The sequence below is a fragment of the Momordica charantia genome (genome assembly GCF_013281855.1).
Source record: "Momordica charantia cultivar OHB3-1 chromosome 6 unlocalized genomic scaffold, Mcharantia_2.0 BLBB01000006.1, whole genome shotgun sequence".
In the NCBI taxonomy this organism is placed as follows: Eukaryota; Viridiplantae; Streptophyta; class Magnoliopsida; order Cucurbitales; family Cucurbitaceae; genus Momordica; species Momordica charantia.
This window is the reverse complement of record NW_028275164.1, coordinates 26,366,549-26,387,002: the sequence shown is the minus strand read 5'-3', so window position 1 is coordinate 26,387,002 and position 20,454 is coordinate 26,366,549. Positions and strand designations below refer to the sequence as shown.

The window sequence follows — 20,454 nt, the reverse complement described above, 5'->3', positions numbered from 1 at the left end:
CAACTTTCTCACTCCAAAAACCTCATAATTCAAACTTGAAACACTCAATAATAAGAAGATTATCAAAAACCAACTCACTTCTCTCCTTGACATAATTAACAACTGAACATATAGTGCTAAAATTTTGGAAGAGAGAGAGATTGAAGATGAGAAGAAAGTGGTTGGTGTGTGAGGGATCACTGTTATAAGAAAATAATAAATTTTCTCATAACGGGGTTTGTTTTTGTTATTATTATTTTTATTTCTCCCATGTAATTTATACTGTGCGCTCTATCACTGAACTAATAGTTGTCGTGCGGACCTACTGCTGGGTCCGCTATGCCAAAAGCGGGGAAACTTCATCCATCTCTTTCCTTTTTTCGCTCCCACGTCACCATACCAGAGGGACATAGAGACGTAAAAAATGGAATTCTATCAACTTGTTCCAATCTAGGATAATAAGTTCATGGCTTAGTCGTACTTCACCGTCTTAAAGAGGACTTCTATCTCCAAATTTAACTCAGACATAGCTTACTAGCTTTGCAGTGTCAAACCAAAATACTCGAAACCTATAGTTGGAGTTTGTTGTTTGGGTTGAATAATAGTGTGACTAATAATGCATATCTTGAATTTCAGATCTCAAAATAAGCGTTACACAAAGTTCGAATTGCTTACCACTATGCGATCCCAGGAGACCATAATGGGGTTTGTTATTATATCCCAAAGAAAAAAGAGAAAAAAGAAAAGGTGGATTCTCTAAAGCAATACCTAGTGCATATGTGTGATGGCCAATTGTTGAAAGACTTAATTTGTTTCTTGGTCTTGTCAACCTTTTGGAAAGATTATATATATATATATCATAGAAAATATAATGAAGGGCGAGAGTCAATAATAAAGATAAACCTAGGATTTAACTCGAATAATATATGAACTACTTGATCATAAAAGCACGTGTAAATATGAAATTTTTAAAGTCAAATAATACAGCTCAGAAGTTGATATTAAACAATTTATAATCCAACCAAAATAATAATAATAAATCATTCTAAATACTATTTCGTGACTATTCTTTTTAAATTAATTTCTATTGTTTTTAATTCTACAAAATTTGTAATTAACCATGGTGGGGTTGCCTAATTTTCATTAGAATAAGTAAAAATTTTAAAGACACTTTTCCAGGTTTCTGAACTTTCGAAAATGGATTTGGTAGGTTCTCAAATATTAATAACTGTACTAATAAGTATGCAACTTTCAATTTTGTATGAATATGTGGTTGAAACTTTTTATATCTATGATTCGATTTTTAAAATTAAGTGATTTCTTAGATGCAAAATTAAAAGTTCAAAACACAACGTTAAAAGTTGTTTAGAGACTCATTAAAGACATTTTTAAAAGTTCTAAATACTTATACAATTTTGTAATGATTAATGACTACATGTAATTTAACCAAACATATTGTAAAGATATATTTTAAAGAGTTTTCACGGAAAGAAAAAAACAACCACAACAAAAACAATATATTGGTTCTTTTCATGTGTTTTTTTAATGGTATAACTTGATTTAAATGTATACCACATAATCAAAAGACAAAATAAAAGTAAGGCTTTAAATTTTTGTTGACCTATCGGTATTCTTATCACCATTTTCATCTTCGTAGATTCGAGGTCTATATGACATTTCTATAATATCACAAAAAAAAAACAACTAAATATTAAAAAAAAAACCAATATGGATATAATATTAATTATTATTTATTAATAATTTTTAACTTCTTTAAATCAATATCTCAATTTCATAGAAATATCGATAAAATATCGATGGATATTTCTGTAAAAGTTGGAGGAATTTAAAATTCTTAAAAAATATTTAAATTAACAAATAAATATTTTTCTATTTATAGATAATTTATAAGGAATTAATATTAATATTATGTATATATTAGTGGCATTTTGTTGATATTTTTTATATTTTGTTGACTTTTTTGTAATATGATGGAAAATGTCGATTTACCCCTCATGTAAATGTCAAACTCATTGATATATGGAAATATCGATGGAAATGTCATGTATCAACGAATATTTAATATTATGTTCAAAAGATGTGAAATGTTTATTTTTTAATTAAATTTAAATATTTTAAAATTTTTTATAATATTGATATTTCATCTTTCACAAAAAATTAAACTAATTGGAAGCAATTTTGTAAGATTAGTTAAAATAAATAAAAATAAATAAAAAATAAAAAATTCCGTGCACGTTTCCATTTGAAAAAGGCATTGATGGTGGAAAAAAACACATAATTTTTGGGCACTTGACATTTTGGGATTTAGGGTTTCTAGAAAAACATAATTTATTCTGAATTTTGTTTCTTCTTTTGTAATAATAGCTACCTTTTCGCTTGATCTTTTAGCCTTTTTTAATTATTTTCTCTCTCCATTTTCCACTTTCAGAACTTTTTGGGAAAAGTTCTTACTTTTTCGAAATTTTTTCAGTTGAGTCCTTACTACTTTCAAATTTTAATTTTGTAGGTTTTAAAAATTTTCAATTTGAATAGTAAAATTGGTTCATAATAAATTTATATTAGAATACAATATGAACATAACTTGACAGTTAAGATATCTACTCCTTATTTAAAGTCGAAGGTTCAAAGTCTCACATTTACTCTTAAAAGTATTATTTAATGAAAATTTTTCTCTGTATATTATGTTATGTATATTAGATAAATTTATTATCAACAAAGAATTAGATTTTTATAAAAATATCAAGGACTAAAATATATATTTAACTTTTTTTCCTCAATTTTCTTTTAGATACAGCCTCGACTCTCTCCCATTATTAATAATCAAATTTTAAATTATAAAATTATTAAAAGGAAATATTTGGTACTTTAACTGCGTGGTTAATAGTTAAAAGAAAAGTAGTTTAGATTTTGATGTTTTAATTAACATTTAGATTAACGACTCTCTTAGCTTGGTTGCACAATTCGTATTACATTTCGTGTTTTGTTGGTGACTTGTAATAGAGCTTTGCACTGATATAGTGTTCGATCTCGTACACTTTAAAACTTACGTTAGTACTTAGTATTATCTAAATTTACGTCTGAGTAGACCTTCAGAAAGGTGGGACTCTACCTTTTATAGGAGAAACATTGAAAATTATTCCTATATCTTTTTTAGTACAACATGTGGGATGAAGATTTAAAATTATGACACATTTTGGTCAAAGATAGCTATTTTAACCCATTGAACTAGGCTCAGGTTGACACTGTGTTATATCTAAAAATCTAATTTTAGAAAATAATTGGATAGATTCGATTAGGGTAGGTAGGGTGCAAGTGATATATTAAAAAAAAAGCAAAACCCTATATCTCACTTTTTTTTTTCTCAAATAGCATTTCTGATATTTTTGTGAACAGAAAATTAGACACGTTTATCTCACATTTTCTTTCCATTCACACCACATTTTCAATAACGAAACCACCTAATTTATATCCTCAAAAGGGAAAAATATTTCTAATCACACCATTTAAATTATTTAGAGTGGGTTACAAAGCAACAAAAACTTCAATAATTCCAAACAAAAAACAAAAAAAAAATAATGTTTTGAGATGACTGAAATTCAACCCTTAAGTAGAGAAATTAGTGTTCATTCAAGGACATTTAGAAATAAACAATTGTAGGTCCACTTGTTAAAATTTTTTGTTTTTGGTTTTTCAATTTAGAGATAAGTGGATTAAATTTAAATTCTATTTTGATTCTGAAATAGAGTTTAAAATATTTTATTTTAGTTCTCCTACTTTAAAAAGTATCTTAGTAATTATTAATTTTTTTGCTAATTATATCAAATAATCCATAAATTTTTAGAACTTCTTGAACTTGTTAGAGGTATTAATACATGCATACTAAGTGAAATTTAAAAACCTCGGCTATAGAAACTGTTGATGTAGAAATTTGGCGTCCTGGGATTCCGCCAAATTCGCACTGAATCTTCTAGAATAAAAGGAATCCGACAAGACCTACAAAACAGAATAGCACTAAAGATTGATGTGGCTTTAAGCCACACAGACTCCGATGCTTAAGTCAGAGTCGGAATAGTGGAATAGAAAGAATAAGGTATTTTTACATAGCAAAGAGTAAAGATTTGTAGCATATCTCCATATTTAAGTAAAATCCTAAGTTCAACATATCTTCTCCTTTTGAATGAAAATAGGAATTTTCTCAAACAAATAAATTTTCCATAATATAGTTTAGGTAGGTTAATAAAATGAATAAAAAACGATTATTTGGAATCCAATAGAAAATTTACATAATTTAATATAATGAAATAAATAATTTTTTAACAACTAAAAAAATATGACAGCTCAGGCAAGCTAATGCTGAAAAAATATTAAGGGGTTGTATTAAAAATCTTCATACAAAAAGATCCAACATGGCACTACGTATTCCAATAGTTGAACAAATGACTTAATAATAAATCAAAAAATATTAGGAATTCAACCTACTGACTTAAGAATCTAATTAATAGGAAAAAGGCAGATAGTCAAAATGAAGGAAAAAAGTTACCGATAATTTTAATTTCTTTCTGATTGAGAATAAGATAGTTTAGGTATGGCTTTCTTTAATTATTTTTTTATATCCATGAGTTTTCGTGCCAATCTACTAGCACCTTCGCTAATCTCACGTGAGACAACAACTTGACCCTTTTATATTTAGCTTCTCTTAATTTGAATCATATTCAAATCATCCCTACAGAAGAAGAGTGGGTGGAGCTCTCTCCGCTCTCCCTTGTTCAGATTTGTTTTTGTCGATGGCGCCTGTGAAATTCGTTGAAGAAGAACGAAAAAAGAAAAAAGAGGGAGGGAGGAGATTTCAAGAACAGTGGCGATGCCGACTAGGATGGCAGCACTAGTGAAGGTTGCTGCTGGAGGAAGAAGAGAGATAAGGGAAATGAAACGAAGAAAATGAGAGAGGAAGAAGAAGCCAACTCGTACGGCTTAGTCATCGAAAATAATATAATTTATCAAATCAACAAGCTCAATCGATAAGTCATGTATTGTTAGGAAAAAAAATCAACAATTCATGTTATGCTCTAACGGTTAAATGATTTCAAGGACCATTTTGAACCAATTTCAAACTTTAAGAACTAAAAATGTACTTTTTGAAATTTAAGGGATCAAATGGATACTAAGTTCAAACCTCAAAAACTAAAAATGTATTTTGCTCACTGCCAAGACGACATGCATATGTCTCCCATCGAGTCATGTCGAGTACTGATAAGTGAAGTGTCATGTGATGCAACCAAGGAGGATGGTGCATCACCTAACACACTATATGGATGTGCTAAAACAATTCATAGAAAAGGCATTTATAGAATGTAAGTAGAGGCGATGTCAGTAGTGTTAGTGACAAGTCCAATTAAGGTAGTTTTTATACTTTAAAAACCAAGAATAATTAGAACTTGTTTATAGACACCCTAATCAAACACCATCGGGTTCCATTAAATACATTTATATTCCATTAGAGAACCATAATGCATTGGATTTAATGTTCTCTATTGCACTGCCATGTCCGCAATTAATGGAATTATATGTGAATGTTAGAAATATGACGAATGTCTCATTCGACCTCGACGGTGAACATGATATCCCTCTTGAATCATTGGATCTCGAGGGACCCAGCCAACGTCTTGACCATAGTCAATGTCTTGATCCCGAACCTGAGTCAGTTGTACCTCCAACAACTAATTTAGATGAAGATATAGACTTAACTGCTGATAATAGGTTTATAGAACTCAGGACAGCGACAGATGATGAGTTTGATGAATTGGAACTCGAGGGTGAACATGAGATCACTTCTCAAACATTTGACATGGACGGTGTTAACAGTATTGCAGAACACGAGTCCATGTTGCAACCAGTGACAGTTGAAACTGATATGTTGTACAAGGGGTTCATGTGTAATGATAAAAGAACTATGCAACATATCGTCAAACGTTTTGCTGTAAAGAGTCATCATCCTTACGAAGTTGTAGAGTCGCCACCATCTATATGGACGGTTAGATGTAAGAAGTGGCAAGATGGATGCAATTGGCGACTTCATGCGATTCTTAAGAAGAGTACTAACTTATGGGAGATTACAAAGTACGTGGACCAACATTCCTGCATATATTCAGAATTTAATCAAAGCCATTGTCAATTAGATTCAAATATGATAAGTAGAGAATTTTGTGATGCAGTGAGAGCTAATCCTTCTACGAGTATTGCGACACTTCAAGATCCGAGCAAGGAAAAATTTGGATATCATGTTCCTTATGGGAGGGTATGGGAAGGAAAAATAAAAGTTTTGGCTCGTATTTTTGGTAACTGGGATGAGTCATATCAACTTTTGCCAAAGTGGATGTACATGCTGAAACACACTAATCCAGGAACAATCGTTGAATGGAAAATTAGAAACTATGGACAATCGGGTCATGGCATTCTTCATTCTGTATTTTGGTCATTCGGTCCTTGCATTGCAGCCTTTCAGGAGTTTCGCCCTGTGCTTCAAATAGATGGTACTCACCTTTACGGAAAGTATAAGGGGAAGCTATTGATAGCAACATCAGTCGATTCAAATGGACATTTGTTACCTCTTGCGTTTGCCATTGTAGACTAAGAGAGTCTTCAGACCTGGGGATGGTTTTTAAAAAACCTAAGAAAAGTTGTTACGCATCAAGAGATATGTTTAATTTCAGATCGACATGGTGGTATTATCTTTGCGGTTAATAATCCAGACAATTGTTGGACCGGACCTAAATCGCATCACAGATTCTGTCTACGACATGTTTCTAGCAACTTCAACAAAAAATACAATTGTAAAGAGTTGAAAGATTCGGTATATCGTGCCGGTGCTCAATTCCAAATTTAAAAGTATAACAAGGAGGTGGAAAATATTAAATTACTGAATAGTTCTTGTATGAATTTCTTCCGCAACATTGGGATTGAGAAGTGGACCCTATCACATGATGGTGGATATAGATATGGGTGGGCGACAACCAATCTTTCCGAATGCATAAATGGGGTGTTGAAAGGAGCTCGGATGTTACCTATCACTGCCTTGGTAGAACTTACATTCTACCAATGCGTAAAATATTTCGAGAAGCGGAGGGAGGAGACAAGAGATGCTTTAAGTAGAAACGAAAAATACACCAGGTATTTTTTAATGCGTTGTTTACTATCCTTGCATTATGTCAATTTTGTTAACTTACATTATCAAGCTTAATAGGAATGCTTACGATAAGCTTGTTAGATGGGCCGCGAGATCCAGCAAACACACTGTAGTCAGTTATGATTGAGTCGTAGGTGTGTTTCATGTGAAAACAGGGCTTCACTATTACAATTCGAAAGGAGGGAACACACAAATAGTGAGAATTACTGCCGAAGAACGTTCATGTACATGCAACAAGTGGCAAACGTATGGCATGCCATGTTCTCATGTAATGGCAGTTTGTTCACACTTAAACTTTAACTACGAGGACTACATTGAGGAGCCTTACAAGCTTTCGAGGTATGCTGAGTCTTACGCTCCTCAATTTCAGCCAATCCCGCATGAAGATTATTGGATCGCTCACCCAAACTTACCTATATTGCACCATGATCCAACATTATTGAGATTGTCTGGACGACCAAGGAGCTCGCGTATTCATAACGAGATGGATTGGAGAGAACCAAGTGTTCAACAGAGATGCGGGCTTTGTAATCAACTTGGTCACAATCAAAGAACTCTGTGTTAGTTTAATTGTCAATGTAATTGAAAACTCTATGTGATTGTACTCTGTGTTAGTTTAATTGTCAATGTAATTGAAAACTCTATGTGATTGTACCTTCAGTTTAATTTTCCAACTAATGATTATCTATTGTATTAGATTATGGAATTAAACCGAAGTCCTATCGATCGATCTGTATTGTATGACCAAACTCGACATCGATCAGAGTTAGTTTGGCAAGGTCAGTGTAACGAGGAGTTGCACTGCCGACGTAGAGAGGCGGTATTTGATCGTACCATCCCATTGCATCATTTAATTGAACCTGCATTACGCGCTTCTGGATTTTACGGATTCGCCAGATTGGGATTTATCCAATTAGATTGGCATTTCATTACTGCGCTTGTGGAACGGTGGAGGCCAGAGACTCATACATTCCACATGCCTGATGGAGAGTGTACTATCACTCTACAAGATGTAGCGGTGCAGCTTGGGTTACCAGTAGATGGCGAGCCTGTTACTGGTCGCGTTGATTATGATTGGAGAGACACCTGTCAAGCATTACTTGGGGTGACTCCAGGTGCTGCGCACATTAGAGGCTCTAGGCTGAGTCTACCTTGGCTAGCTTCCCAATTTCGTAATCTAGCCGACGATGCTGATGAGGAAACCATTGTCAGATACGCTCGTGCCTATATTATGCAGCTTATCGGTGATAGTCTATTCGCCGATAAGTCTAACAACTTGGTGCATTTAATGTTTCTTCCTCTATTAGCCGATTTCGAGGTAGCTGGACGTTTCAGTTGGGGTGGAGCATGTTTGGCGTGGTTGTATCGAAATCTGTGCAAAGCGTGTCGCTCTGACTCTCGTGACATTGTTGGTCCAATTATACTTCTACAAGTATGGGCTTGGGATCGATTCCCCACTATGGCTCCACAACGTCGTCACATCTCAGATGACGACCTCGTGGGTCGACCAATAGCTGCCCGGTACGTCGATATAAATATTGTCCTATTTTTCTCTTAAAATTTTTTTACGCATTCAATTGTTGTACTAACCTATAATATTATTGATCCAGTACAGATACATGTTGGACCTCTTGCTGTCAGGCTCGGTACGTTTTTTAAATGTTATAATGTAAAAATATATATTGATTTATAATTGATTACACGATTTTTTTATAACAATTTCAGATGATCTGGAAGCCATATGATAACGAATTTGCCAACCTACCCGACTTCTGTGTCAATGGACATAACATCTGGTGCACTGTGAGTCCACTCATATGCTTTCATATTGTGGACTGGCATCATCCTGATAGAGTTACAAGATAATTTGGTATGAAACAAACAATTCCAGAGGTGTCATGCACCTGGTAGGATCATATTGCACATTTTGTGGCGAGGTGGAACATACGTAGCCAATTTCTTGTTATCAATCCTCCAGTCGACGACGACGATACTTGCGATCCAGGATACATGAGCTGGTATACGTTAATCACCAGACGATATATAACTCGAGAAGGAGCAGCATTTGGTGCTACGGTACAATCTTTTATTTCGTTATAACAATTATTCAAATTAATAAATACATATTCATTAATTTTTTTTTCATGTAGGCTGCGTGTTTCGAGCAAATCAGTATTCTCTCGTCATCAGACGAAATTAATAGGTTGTGCAACGTTGGCGGGAGGCATCTTCAGAGTCTTCATCAAATGTACAAAGTACCTACTCCTGCTCGTGGCCCTAGGCGTAGAGGACGACGTCAAGTAGATCAAGATGCTCCAGTACGACTTGACGATCCCGTACCTGAAGTTATCTATCATAGGGTTGAAGACATTCCACCATTTACACAGACACAGGATGATGCTGGTCCGTCCACGCCTATGGTCATGATACCGACTCCTGGTTCTAGTCAGTATCACACACCATCTTTGCCGCCGCAGTATGGCTATGGAGGGGGCCATGGACGTGGAGAGCATGGACAATACTTCAACTCTACGGAAGATCGAGACCCTACAGAGAGTCAAGAGACACCGGCGGCACCATTAGTTCGTCGTCAGCCACATCGTAACCGGCGACGTCCCCATTGTGGAACAGATTAGATCGATAGACTGTAAATTGACGGACTACAAACATTGTTCTCTTATTTATAATATTAATTTTCAATTTTGAACTAACATGGATAACTTCATGATTATATAAGAAAATCATAAAATCATAATTTTTGTTTACACATCATAATATAATTAATAATAAAACTTATTTTAAAAATATAATTAATAATATATTTGAGGGGATTTTTTAATTAATATAGTTAATAATAACTAGAGATTAAAGTGAATTTTTAGTTAATAAATAAATAAATATACCCAATCATTTGTATTTTATTTAAAAATATTAAAAATACTAAACAAAAAATAATGTGGTCGTCAAGAGACGACCACGATTAATAAAAAAATAAATAAATGAGATGGTCGTCCAAGGTGGCGCCACGTTGTATGGTCGTCTCTTCCTGCATGGTCGACGACCATCCCTTACTTTTTTAAAACCACTGTATTTTTAAAAAAAAGTTTCAAAACATACCATATTTTAAATAATTTTAATTAAAATACAATATTTTTAAAATAAGTTTTATTATTAACATTATTAATAAAAAACACCCCATTTTTCTCTCCTACTTTTCAAAATATTTTCTTATAATTTTTGACTAATTGTATCAATGGTTGCTAAATTTAAGGTAAAACTCAATCATTGATTCAACCTCTAAAATTTAGAACCATAAGTTTTAAAATTTTAATTAAAAATTTTAAAAGAGTAAGGACTTTCTTTTTTAATTGAGATTAAAGACCAAATTGATCACTACTTAAAAATTAAAGACCATTTAATATGTTTAGCTTTAATTTTTCACTAATCTTTAAGCAAAAACCTAAATACATTTAGCAATCCAACAGCTAACCTACCATATAGTTGCAAAAACTTGTAGACATTTATTGTTATGATAAATAAACAAAAGATGTGTCTTTGTATACTTGTCAAATAATTTATTAAATTGAATGATAATGAACCAAGAAAGTTCAGAATTTAAACTTCAACTAATATATTTTTGTATTGTCATCATACTTTTAGAAACATTTATTTAATTTCTTAAACAAATTAAAAACTCAAAATTTTTGTGTATTTTTAACAAATCTTATTTTAGTCCCACCCTCTTAAAATGTCCACTTTAATCTCGACTACTTTATGACTTTTAGATTTATTCCGTTTTGATTCCTATATTTTCAAAATATCTATTTTGTATCTAAACTTTAAAAAAATATAACAATTTTGGATCTTCCCTTTATTGAACTTTTAATAAATCGATAATGTTGCTCCAAGTAAATATACTAACGTGTTAAGTACATGAGCATATAAACGAATCTTAGGTGACAAAATAATATGATAATTGATAAAAAATGGTTAACTTTTTAAAGTTCACGACGAATCTTCAAAAACTAAAATGGTTATTTTTCTAAAACACGTGAAGCAAAATAGACATTTTGAAAGTTCAAAGATCAAGATAGACCGAACCTAAAAATTTATGAACCAACATGAATTTTTTAACTTTTTCAAAACTAAGTAAAAAGACTTCAAAATCTTTTGAAAATATAATATTACAAAATCTGAAAACTACTAATACTTCGACCATTCAAACTACCTTCCAAATCGACACTTTAAAATTGTTCAGAGATAAAAGAATTCTCCAAATCTAATTTCCAAAAGCAAGATATATCATAGTATCTATATAGATCTAATGGAAGGAATCCCAAAAGGTGTTGAGTGACATATAATAATGAAGTTGATAACAGTAGCAAGCATAATTAGGGCAAATGAGTCCAAATAAATGCAGCAAAATAATTAGAAAATGAGGTCCCACCCATTGATGCAAAATTTATAAAGGACAATATATTTGAAATGAGAACCAAACAAGACAACTCATAGACACACATGTAGCCACTACCACCTCTATTTATCAAATCAAATCCAACTTCAACAATCTTCTTTAAATTCAAACAACATCATATCATATCATTCCATGATAACGATTCTGTTTCTTTCGAGTTTTTATAAATAATATTAGAAAATTGTTCATATTTCCTGTTTCTCATTTTAAGAAATGTTTATAAAGTTGAATATGAATTTTGAAAATAACAAAATCAAATTTCTTACTTTATTTCTTCTTCCTTGTTTTCGTTTTTCAATTCTTTTTCAAAATATAAATTTTTTTAGTACAATATGTGGGGTGGATCATCGAACTCATGATTGGAGATATATTTCAATTGCTGCTAAACCATGCTCGCTTTGACTTTTCAAAATATAAATAAAGTCATTACTTTATCATTCTTGACTTATAAGATATGTATAATAAATATAAAAAAAAATTTGAATACTTCATATAAAACTTTTGTTTTTTATTTAGATAATAAAAATAAAGAATAGTTGTCGAACACACTTCTCCATCATTTTATTAATAAAAAAAATAAGAAACAAAAAATAGTTACTTTCTCTAAAAAAACAAGAAATAGGAAAATTATCGAATTGACCCCAAATTTTCATTCACATGTCAATCTTTTCATCGATATTGTAATTTTTCACCATATGAATGAAAAGATCATTTTTCTTTTAGCAATCTGCTTTGAACCATAAAATTCTAACCAAATTTATTAGACCAAATGTAGTTTCCAAATACCTCTTTTCATTTTTTAAAATTAGCTAAGATTGTACTAGTAGGAGTAAATAAAACCTACTTTTTCCTTTTTCTAATAAATAAAACGAGAAAACCGGATAACAATGTCATTTTTACATTTCTGTTCTTAACATTTATACTTCCTTTCTAACCGTTTTTTCCTTCTCTCAAAACACATTCTCAACCAAATTTCAAAAGAACTACTTTTCAAGTTTTCAAGTTTTAAAAACATTTTCAAAATCTAATCCAAGTAAAAGTGGGGTTTATAAGCTTAATATTCAAATATCAGTAAATCAAAATAGTTATCAAACAGACCTTAAATCACTATCGAATAGGATTCAAAAAGCTCAAAAAAATATAATCATTTAATATAGAAGGACAATAAAGAAAACACATACCTTTGTTTGAGCCCCTTGAGAGATTGGAGAAGATATGTCCAAACCTTCCCATGGATGAGAGACCAACCAATTGAGATGAGAAAATGTAGTAGGATAGATTAGAAATTGATAAATCATACATGTTCTTGTAATAAACATAGTAGAATCCATTGATCTTATAGAACATATAAGCTGTTTTCAATTAATGAATGATATGGTTTACTAAACATGCCAAGTATTGGAAACCAATGGCCCTCCAAAAAGAAAAAAGAATTCTTCTTTGTAATCTACAATATGTTTATCAAGGGTGGGGCAGTTCAGTTTTATACAGTAATAGTAAACAGATATAGTTTGAGTATGACAGCAAGAGCTAACTGCAGCAAGAAGATACTGGCCACAATCAAAAACCACCTTTCACCAGCTGACTTTATGTGAGCTCGGAGATTGAGTGCCACAAATGTTGCAGACATGAATCCCGCTACACCCGCAATAACCCATCTGAAGATTTCCAGAGGGATGACAGAGAGACACTGCAAACAAATACACTCGTTTGAGCCGCCAACAAGTAGAGAATAATATATCAAGGACAAACTGAGCATAGTTCAACAATTACTAACTCTCCGGTCTCACATTCGCAATGCTATATTCTAAAAAAATAAATTATTTGGGACCAGTGCTATGGCCTGGGCCTCTCAACTCAGGACCACACTCACGAGAGATATCTTTCATGCTATCATGGAGATAACACAGAAGGTACCCGAAAAAGATTATGAAAACTCACCATAGCTTGTTAACATTTATTATTATGGATAGGAAAAAGAGTTTATGAGAAAGAATGACACGAAAAAGTATTCTGAAGGAGCAATGGAGGGGAGGGGATACAATTATGAGAATCTTTTAAGGACTTTGTGGAGGAGATTGATGCGTTTGGACATGGGGTAGTGGCAGTTTTGATGCAGTGCAATGACCCATTGCTTCTTTTAGTTTGGTCCTATCTTATCAAGCTTACCAGAGGTCGGCTTATAAAAAAGCGATAATAGCTATCCTGCTAGCTGTTCAAATGTGGTGCCATGTTCACTTGGATGGACGTTCTTGATTAAAACAGATTAGAAAAGCAGCCAACACCGGCATAGCTCAGCGGTTAAGGCATCACGATTCACTACTTCCTGGACCCATCGATGTAATATTCTAAACAAAAAACAAATCAGAAAAGCCTCAAGTCCTTGCTGGAACTAGTGAGTATGGAAAAACTGCTTAGTTTTGGGACCCAATATCAGATAATTTTAGAGGTAAAGCAGCTGATTCTCTTACACATTTTCCTATGGGAAATCTCAGGAAGATTACCCCCCACCCCCTCTTGAAAGCAGTGCAGAAGCGAGACTGTACTTACTCTATAATTTCAGTTGAAGTCTAATCATGTGAGGTACCAAAGGCAGTTGGTGATTTCGAGGGGATCTTTAGTCATTTCCACATTTCTGCAGCAATATCACTACAGGGCATTGGAGGAGGTGCAAGGGAGCTGAAGGCGTATAATAAGAGAATGGTTGTCAAGAGATCATATACCTGCTTACATTGCTTTGCTTTGAAAAGCCCATATTCTTGGGCCAAATGGAGTGGCTTAGAGCTGGTAAAATACTTTGAACCATGTATCATCGAAAGTCATCCTTTCCAACTACTATATGGTCCGCCACCTCCACCTCTAATTCGATATAGTTTCCCCTCATCTCTAATTTGCTAGTAAAAGAGATGCACTCCTCAATTATTTGAAATTACAGAAAATTTTTTATAATTTTTTATGAGAATCATTCATTTTATGGATCAGATGAAATTACAAAATATGAGGAAAATGACCTCTTCCACCTAGGGGAGCTACAATGGTAAAAATTAAGTTATAAAAGTAAAATGAAACCATCATGAGTGGCTCATTGGTCCAAAGGGGTTAGGGTAAATTGAGAGGGAATAGGTCCAAATCCCATGATGGCCACCTACCTTAAGAATTAATTTCTATGGGTTTCCCGGCACCAAATGTTGTAGGGTTAGGTTGCTATCGTGAGATTAGTTGAGGTGCACGCGAACTGGCCCGAACACTCATGGATATATATATATATTAAAAAAAATGAAAGTAGGATGAATTTTTACACCACATAAATCACGAAGCCCAGTAGATCATGAAAGCCCAACAATTGGCAGCCCAGTAGATCAACGATAGGAGAGAATAGAGATGTTGACTACCAGGCTGGTGAACTGGTCTTTCGTAAAATCCAACCTTACCAGCAGTGCTCCTTAGCAGCCAAATGCAATAAGAAGCTGGTACCATGATATTATGGTCCTCTTGCAATACTAGGGAAACTGGGCAGGGTGGCTAAATGCTTGCAGTTACCAACTTCAGCATCCATTCCCCCTATTTTTCACATATCGCTGCTCATGGAACCAACCTCCAAAATCCATCACTGCCAGCCAAGCTCAGTTCACATATGGTGCTCCTTATTTTCCATCAAGTGTTTGGGAGTGAGGCTACCTACAGCTACCAATGGAGAAATAGAGGTGCTAGTATAAGCGTAGACGCCTAAAGAGCACCTTGGGAAGACTTCTTGCTTTTGTCTCAGAATACCTTGCTTTCTATCAGGAGAACAAGATGAAACATTGGGCAACAGGTATTGATAGTTTGCTTTACTTACACCAGGAAGAGGCGTGAATCTAAGGAGGGCAAATAGATGGAGAGAATATAGGGGAAGTATTTACTTAGTGTAAAAGATGGTCTTATGTCCGAGTTTGTTAGCTTTAATGAATTCAGCAAAATAATGTGAAGTTGGTTAGCTGACGTTGTGAGAGGAATTATATATACAAGGAAAGGAAAGGGAAACGGTTAGGCAGTTAGTAAGTGGAAGCTAGAATAGTCTTACTGCTCTTAGAGAGATATAGACCTCACAAACGTCATGAATTTTGTACCATTTTCCTTTTAAGTCAATAAAAAGTTATGTTTCATTTACAAGACTCTTATCACATCAGTAGGGGTGGGTTCACTCAAACTTCCCTGAGCTTTACGAGCATGTCCCTCTTTCCTACTATTTGAACTACTGACAAAATCATCAAAAGAGACCCGAATAATTGTTGAAACAAGGAAAGACAACACATTGGGATATGCCTCTAGGCATCATCATCAAACAAATTCTTCTAACCTCCCTTTATCTTGACTAAGCACCATAATATCAATTATCTTCCCGAGTTATCAAGTCTGAAGATTTCCACTACACAACCTTTCTTATTTGAGGTTTTTTCATCCCATAGGACATTTCTTATAAGAGCCCAAATTAAAACTCGGAAACTATCATGCAGCCAAACAAGGGAGACCATTTGGTCCGTCCTTCCCAACCTCATAAAAAAAAAATCATAGGTGATAAAATTCTAATCTTAGGTGGGGAAAATTGTAAACTACAGCTCTACGCATGTACCCTTAGAGTCTAAAAACGATCCTTCATACTCACATGCTTGATAATAGACAAAAAGGTACTTCTTGCCTTATTCACTCTAACTTCTTTGTTGATGTGACAGACAAACAATAGCAAATGCATTTGACCAATAAGAACATAAAATGCAAATTTGAGAGTGACATGGACAAGACACAATGTCGAATATAGAAAGAAAGTGAGAGAAAATGAAGAGTGTGTATGTTTACTAATTATTAAACAACATCATGGGTATAAAGAAATTATGATCATTTTAATTTATAAATGATGCATTGTAAACATTTTAAACAACAAAGGTGCATTTTCACTCAAGAGTTAAGATCCATGCTTTCTATACTCGTTTTTTTATGGAAAGGGGAAGTAAGAGTGGTTTCATGAGAGAAATTTCATGAGACAAAAGGATGAGCATGTACTTCGTAATAAGTAATAGTATTGATTATAGACTGATAGACATACCAGTGCTGGGATGAACACAAATAAAGAGTAGCCATAGAGACATAAGAGCTGCACAAGGCCGGAAGGCACCGAGAAGTACTTAAGCACTAAGTATAGTCCAACAGGAACAATGGTGACATAGCCATAGAACAGACCAGCAGACCAAGTTACCACATTTATGTCATAGTTCCAATCTTTATTCTGTAACTTGTGGGCCAAGTACGTTACAAACGTTCCAATAGAAGCAGCCACAAATATCAAGGTAGTACATATCCAAAATGGTCCGTATCTGGGAAAAAATGAAATTATAATCAGAGAGTATGCGCCTGCAAGATAAAATAATTTCATTCTCACTACCATCATGAACTAGGTCATCAAGTAAAATGATCATCATTTACTAAGTCTAACCTTCAGCTAATAAACTTGAAACATATACGATATATGTAACAAGAAAATCTGAACAAATATTTTAACTTTACACAGTTGTTAGAAAGCATTACAGAAAAAGCAAATTTGGAAGCAGAAAAGGGAAAATTTTCTAGATATACATGGCAATATTTTAATATCAAACTTTTTATTAAATATTTATTAATCCCCTAGTTTTGTAATAATTCTTTCATCTCCAACCTTTTTTTTTCATCTCCAGCCTTTAATACAAAAAGAGGATAAATGATAGAGTCATATTTAGACTATTTTGTCCCATCTCTTAATTCAATGCAATTATTTATATACTACTTATTAGCTTCATACTTGTACATATTAATATCAGTTAAATTACAATAATTATAATAAGTAAAAAGCTAAGTATAACCCTTTCTAAATCTTAGAAATATTTTAATATCAAAGTTTTTATTAAATATTTATTGCATTATTATTAAAATATACAATATTAGGAGTACCTTTTATTTCAAAATAAAATTAAGTATTAATATTTCTTATTTGCTTTTGTCAAAAAAAATTATTGAAATATTAGTGAAAATTATTTCATTTTTCAAAAATAATTTTTTTTAAAAGAGATTGCTTAAGATTTCAAAAAATGAAGAAAATATTAAAGGAAATTATTTTCATCCCTAAGGCCTGTTAGGTTGTCTGTTTTGCTTTTTTTAAAATAAATATCCCCATTTGAGGTGTTAAAAAAATAATAAATAAAATAAAAAGGAAATTATTTCCAAAAAGCTTATTTTACAAAAACGAGGAAAAAGAAAAAACTAATGTGTGGTCCTTAGTTAATTTGAAACCTTATTTTTATGATAAGTCTATAAATTTACATACATACGAACATGTCTACATTCATCAACAGCAAACTTTTAATTAAGTGTCAAATGATCTTCTTTGTAGGAAACGAGACTGTATTAACTAAATAAGTGTTAAACGATTGAAGTAAAAACCTCACAAGTATCACTTATTTAACACAAAATATAGATACTTCTCATAGATCTGAATTGAGTACTTATTTTGTATAAAAACAAAAAATAATTGAACGTTTCACCTGTATTGCAGTTCGTAATAAACTAGTATGATAAAATATGGTTTCTTATCAAAATGAGGAAAAAAAAAATCTGAAAGAACTTTCTGTCTCAATCTAACAGAACAAGACAAAATCTTATAATATAGCAAGTAGCAAGTAACTGCCTAGAAAATATATATCTAACAAAACTTTGAATTCCACAGACGAATGATTATTGATATGATAATTTTATTCTCAAATTCTTGACAGAACATTCATGAATTCGACATCTAGAGCAAACTTCCTCATGGAATTTAAGCCACCATTTATAGTTGCACTAAAAAAATCAAATGCTTGAATTCACTATCGTTTGGGAATTTGATAGAGTAAATTGCCTACAGAAAATTCAGACCACTATCCAAAGAAATTCTCATTTCAAAGGTAAATTTTTTAATATCATTCTCCAATAATGAGCAACATCAAGAAACGACACATTAGTACAGCTATAGAAAAAGAGCTTACAGATCTGGGGTGTCAGCTGTCCTTTCATTGAAAGTTCCTCTAAACGGAAAAAGTGAATCTTTGATCCTCTCTAAGACATCTGAAGTATCAACATCAAAATATTGTTTGTAGGAAGACACTGAGAAGGTCCGAACCCAACCACCCTGTTTGGGGGATTCATCAGAACCAGATGAACCAGAGATAGGTTTTGAAAATGTGTCTGCAACAGATAAAATTCGCTATTAGCTCAAACTTCAAGCTTTAATACAATATTTCGTAAAAGAAAAGGTATGCTCCATTGCTTTGTTGGCTCTAGTAGAAAATACTTTGTGTTTTCCATAGTTACATATGTACATGCATACATATATATACATATGGTTAATGTGAGTGTCTATATGTATGTATGTCAAAAATAGAAATAAAAAATGAAATCAACATAAGATGCATGCTCTTTTCATTACACAAATAAACTCATGTCTTTCCCAGTATAATGAAATGAAGCCCTATGATACCTTGATGAATTTAACAGCATAATTATCCATTGCTCATAAAATCTAATAAATGCTCATTACATTATGTCAAACTGAGGATTAAATTAATCCATTTAAGTGAGGTGCGTCTCTATGAGATCGTGTCATGAACTTCTGACCAAAAAGTAACCACCATGCACATGGTTAATGAAACATAAACTAACATAAAGTATACTGTACGTAAAGGTCAATGGTTGAAGAAGCCCTAAATCTCTATACATTAAAAACAAAATACCATCTATAATTTGACTTGATCAGGGAAAAACATAAAGAGATTAACAGTAAAGCCACCTTCTCCTATCTAATTTCTATACATTAAAAACAAAATTGAACTAAACAATTAGGAAAGATCTTTAAATACCATCAGCATCGCGAGGAGGCTGGGAACCACCAGAGATTTTTCCTTGAGTTCCAGATGGTGGAAATGTTTGAAGATTTGAGTCTACAATAACAAAGCACCAGTTATCATCTTGCCACTTATAGCAAAGGAAAAAAAAAAACATAAAATCAGTGGATCAAAATCAAACTACAGTAGTTGATCTCGATCCTCATAATTTATAATTAAACTAAAATTTCACTCCAATATCTAATTCTAAATCTTTCCCGCAATAGAAGATTACATCGAATCCATTTTCCATATTAAATTCTCCATGAATAGATTATTTAGATCTAGCTCAGGCCAGTCTGCCAAGATTCACTTAAAGAACTCAATCTTCAAACTTCATTCCAATTATCTATGAACTTTGGATGTGGCTAATATGTCTAATCGAACGTGCATAATTTCTCAGAATCTAAACGAACATTAAAGTAAAACGATATCAGAAATAGGAAAGGACTTACCAGTGAATTTAACGGTTAAATGTCCCTGATCCGGAACAGCCTGGAAATCAAAGAACACAGAAAATGGAGAAATCAATCAGAAGGGATCAGATTCGAGTATTGTGGAATGCCATTTGAAAAAATGCAGCAAATTCGGTAACTTCTCTCCAAAATCAAAAAGAACGAGAAAGCAAAAGGGAATAGAAGCTTACGGGCACAGATCCTGAAACATTTTGGTTATCTATAGTCGTATAGTTACCTCCGGACATCATCTTGTTCGTCTTCTTTCTTCTTCTTCGTCTTCCTCCTCGGTCTTCTCAGAGATCTATCGCCATTTCTGAGATTAAATCGAGTTTCTTTATTTGTTTGTAGTTTTCTTTCATTTTTTTTACTTTATTACATTTTCCTCCACTTTATTTTCATTATTTACATAATGAC

The 20,454-nt window shown here is 32.8% G+C and overlaps 1 protein-coding gene and 2 pseudogenes across 1 annotated transcript; 2 read left to right on the top strand and 1 right to left on the bottom strand.

The window, feature by feature from the left end:
• The first annotated feature begins 5,581 nt into the window (after positions 1 to 5,581).
• On the top strand, positions 5,582 to 7,310 carry LOC148211024 (uncharacterized; annotated as a pseudogene).
• Positions 7,311 to 7,883: 573 nt separating this feature from the next.
• On the top strand, positions 7,884 to 9,819 carry LOC148211023 (serine/threonine-protein phosphatase 7 long form homolog; annotated as a pseudogene).
• Positions 9,820 to 12,993: 3,174 nt separating this feature from the next.
• LOC111015346 (Integral membrane Yip1 family protein) lies at positions 12,994 to 20,389 on the bottom strand. Its single transcript, XM_022290348.2, has 6 exons — positions 20,229 to 20,389; positions 20,038 to 20,077; positions 19,559 to 19,639; positions 18,689 to 18,887; positions 16,741 to 17,008; positions 12,994 to 13,347 (listed from the first exon to the last, which is right to left on the bottom strand). Exons 1-6 carry the CDS (start codon positions 20,286 to 20,288, stop codon positions 13,141 to 13,143), a joined length of 855 nt encoding a protein of 284 aa, XP_022146040.1. The 5' UTR covers positions 20,289 to 20,389; the 3' UTR covers positions 12,994 to 13,140.
• Positions 20,390 to 20,454: the final 65 nt, after the last annotated feature.

What these genes read in the sequence shown, in the direction of transcription:
- LOC111015346 (XM_022290348.2), bottom strand. Translation starts at nt 20,288, where the DNA reads ATGATGTCCGGAGGTAACTATACGACTATAGATAACCAAAATGTTTCA. An exon ending in ATGTTTCAGGATCTGTGCCC is followed by an intron (nt 20,078 to 20,228) that starts GTAAGCTTCTAT and finishes TTTGATTTCCAG; the next exon opens with GCTGTTCCGGATCAGGGACA. An exon ending in TTGTGTTCATCCCAGCACTG is followed by an intron (nt 13,348 to 16,740) that starts GTATGTCTATCA and finishes ATTTGTTTGCAG; the next exon opens with TGTCTCTCTGTCATCCCTCT.